Source organism: Entamoeba dispar, genomic scaffold, assembly GCF_000209125.1.
Source record: "Entamoeba dispar SAW760 scf_1105229461821 genomic scaffold, whole genome shotgun sequence".
NCBI classification, from domain to species: Eukaryota; Evosea; order Mastigamoebida; family Endamoebidae; genus Entamoeba; species Entamoeba dispar.
This window is the reverse complement of record NW_001854884.1, coordinates 3,544-5,713: the sequence shown is the minus strand read 5'-3', so window position 1 is coordinate 5,713 and position 2,170 is coordinate 3,544. Positions and strand designations below refer to the sequence as shown.

Genomic DNA, 2,170 nt, shown 5'->3' with positions numbered 1-2,170 from the left:
CAATTTGAAATTCTCTTAATCTTTCTTTACATTCTTTTAAAAAATTTTCATCATTTAATCCTTCTACTCCTTCAAATGCTTTCATTGTTCTAAATGTTTCATCAAATAATAATAATGTTTTTGTTACTTTTAAATGTATTAAAACTACTTCTTTTTCTTCTCCTTCTTTAATTTTTTGTTCAAACCAATTCGTTTGTTGCATTCGTTCAAAACATTCTGAACATAACATACATAATGTGATATCATAATTCCCATTATCAATAGTATATGTTTGTCTACAATTTGAACAAATATATATTCCACATGCACAACATGTTATTCCCCCAATAACTGTTCCTCCACAATTACCACATGTTTGAACTGAAAAACTCCATTCAGTTTTTTGTGGTATTTGTTTTGTTGTAATTATTTGGTTAATTATTCCACTTATCTTTTCTGTTCGTTGATGTTCAACTGTTCTATATCCATTCCTTGCATTTACAAATTGACTTGAAAAGTCTCGTTGTGGAAGTGTTAATATTGTTCGTTTCTGTGTGATAAAGTGAAACTCTCTTTTAGGTTCTTCCATTGTAATTATTTTTAGTTCATATTATTTTTTTTAAATCATTCTTTTCTAAAAAAACTTTTTAATCTCCTTTCAAATATATTTTTATTCAAAATAATTAATATATTCATTGTTTTCTGTTCTGTGTGATTAAAAAAACTTGACGAGAATTTGTTTAAAAGTTGTTTTGATGACAAAATACCACTTTGTAAGAATAAAACTCAAATAAAAAATATTTATTGAAATAATATATATAACATAAAACAAATAAAAATAAAAAAAGGAAAAAAAAGAAAAAAAAACAGCAAAACCAACAATAAAATATGAACATGGGAGAAGAAGAACAATTTCATGAATATTTTCAACGACTTATTGAAATAAATTCAAACGAGTCTTTTCAAGAACACAAAAAATTAATTAAAACAGAAAAAGAAAGTATTGAAAGTAATTATTTAAAAAATAATATGAAAAGAATACCTATTGAAGGAATTATTAAAGAACTAAATAAAATAATTAAAGTAGAAGGAGAAATTGTTCCATACGGATCATCGTATTTTGATTTTTTTGATGGGAAATCAGATATTGATGTAACAATATTAACAAAAGACAAACCTAATTTATTTAAATACAGTCAAAATGATAATAATGATGAAATAATTAAACAATATTATAATATAAATAAAAATAATAATATTTCAATTATTTATCAAATATTTAAAATATTAAATAATACTTCAAATGATTTAAATAAAATTATTACTGATATTCAAATAATAGACAAAGCATTAGTTCCTATTATTAATTGTAAAATAAAAGGTTATGAAATTGATATTTCAATTAATAATTATGAAGGTTGGTATAATAGTGAATTAATTAAAACATATTATTCAATACATCCAAAAATTAGAAGTTTCATTTATTATATTAAACAATTTCATAAAGAAAATAAATTAATTAATCCAAAAAATGGAATGTTTAATAGTTTTACAATTATATTATTAGTTATTAATTTTCTTATTCAAAATGATTATTTACCTGAATTACAAAATGAAAATGATATAAATAAACAATGTACAAAACAACATATAATTCATAAATACTCATCTTTATGTGATAAGCAAAATGTAATATGGTATGATTGTTATTATTGCTTTTCTAAGTATAGATTCATTTGGGACTCTATTTCTTTAAAAAATCTTTTCATCCATTTTCTTCATTTTTATATTTCTTTTGACTATTCTCAATTAATTGCTATTAATCCTTCTTTCTTTAAATCAAATAATTCTTTTCTTTTTAATTCTCATTTATCTATATTATCTCCTTTCCTTCCTTTCTTGAATTTAACTAGAAGATTTGATAGTCAATTAATACAATTACAAAACTGTTATCTTTCATTCTATCAAAAACAAATTCATATAAATTCTTCTTCTGTTTTTGCTGCTTCATTTAATAATACAATTCATTCAGTTCTTAAAGAATTAAAAAAATATAATCCATCAATTATTATTTCTTATTATATAAAACAGTCAATTGGTGGAATTCTTTTTATTCAATTATCTTCTCCTGAAAATTATATTCAATTAAAACAAGATTCGTTAACTCATAAATTAAATTCTATTTCTTTTA

At 21.2% G+C, this 2,170-nt stretch overlaps 2 protein-coding genes across 2 annotated transcripts in view, besides 7 other annotated features; one reads left to right on the top strand and one right to left on the bottom strand.

The window, feature by feature from the left end:
- Positions 1-255, bottom strand: part of EDI_046420 (uncharacterized protein) — a gene marked incomplete at both ends in the record, with an annotated part of 1,395 nt that extends 1,140 nt beyond the window's left edge. The window contains 2 exons of the mRNA XM_001733406.1: positions 1-14; positions 186-255. The exon at positions 1-14 is cut by the window's left edge and continues 1,140 nt beyond it. Of these exons, the coding sequence (XP_001733458.1) occupies positions 1-14; positions 186-255 (84 nt within the window). The remainder of the gene's footprint in view (positions 15-185) is intronic.
- Positions 256-639: 384 nt separating this feature from the next.
- Positions 640-672: a sequence feature (AT_rich).
- A 95-nt stretch (positions 673-767) lies between these two features.
- Positions 768-801: a sequence feature (AT_rich).
- A 3-nt stretch (positions 802-804) lies between these two features.
- Positions 805-846: a microsatellite.
- Positions 847-873: 27 nt separating this feature from the next.
- The window catches only part of EDI_046310 (poly(A) polymerase cid, putative), a gene marked incomplete at both ends in the record, with an annotated part of 1,461 nt that continues 164 nt past the window's right edge, over positions 874-2,170 (top strand). Inside the window, one exon of the mRNA XM_001733405.1 lies at positions 874-2,170. This exon is cut by the window's right edge and continues 164 nt beyond it. Coding sequence (XP_001733457.1) covers positions 874-2,170 — 1,297 coding nt within the window.
- Positions 990-1,010: a sequence feature (AT_rich).
- Positions 1,180-1,237: a microsatellite.
- Positions 1,242-1,303: a sequence feature (AT_rich).
- Positions 1,459-1,503: a sequence feature (AT_rich).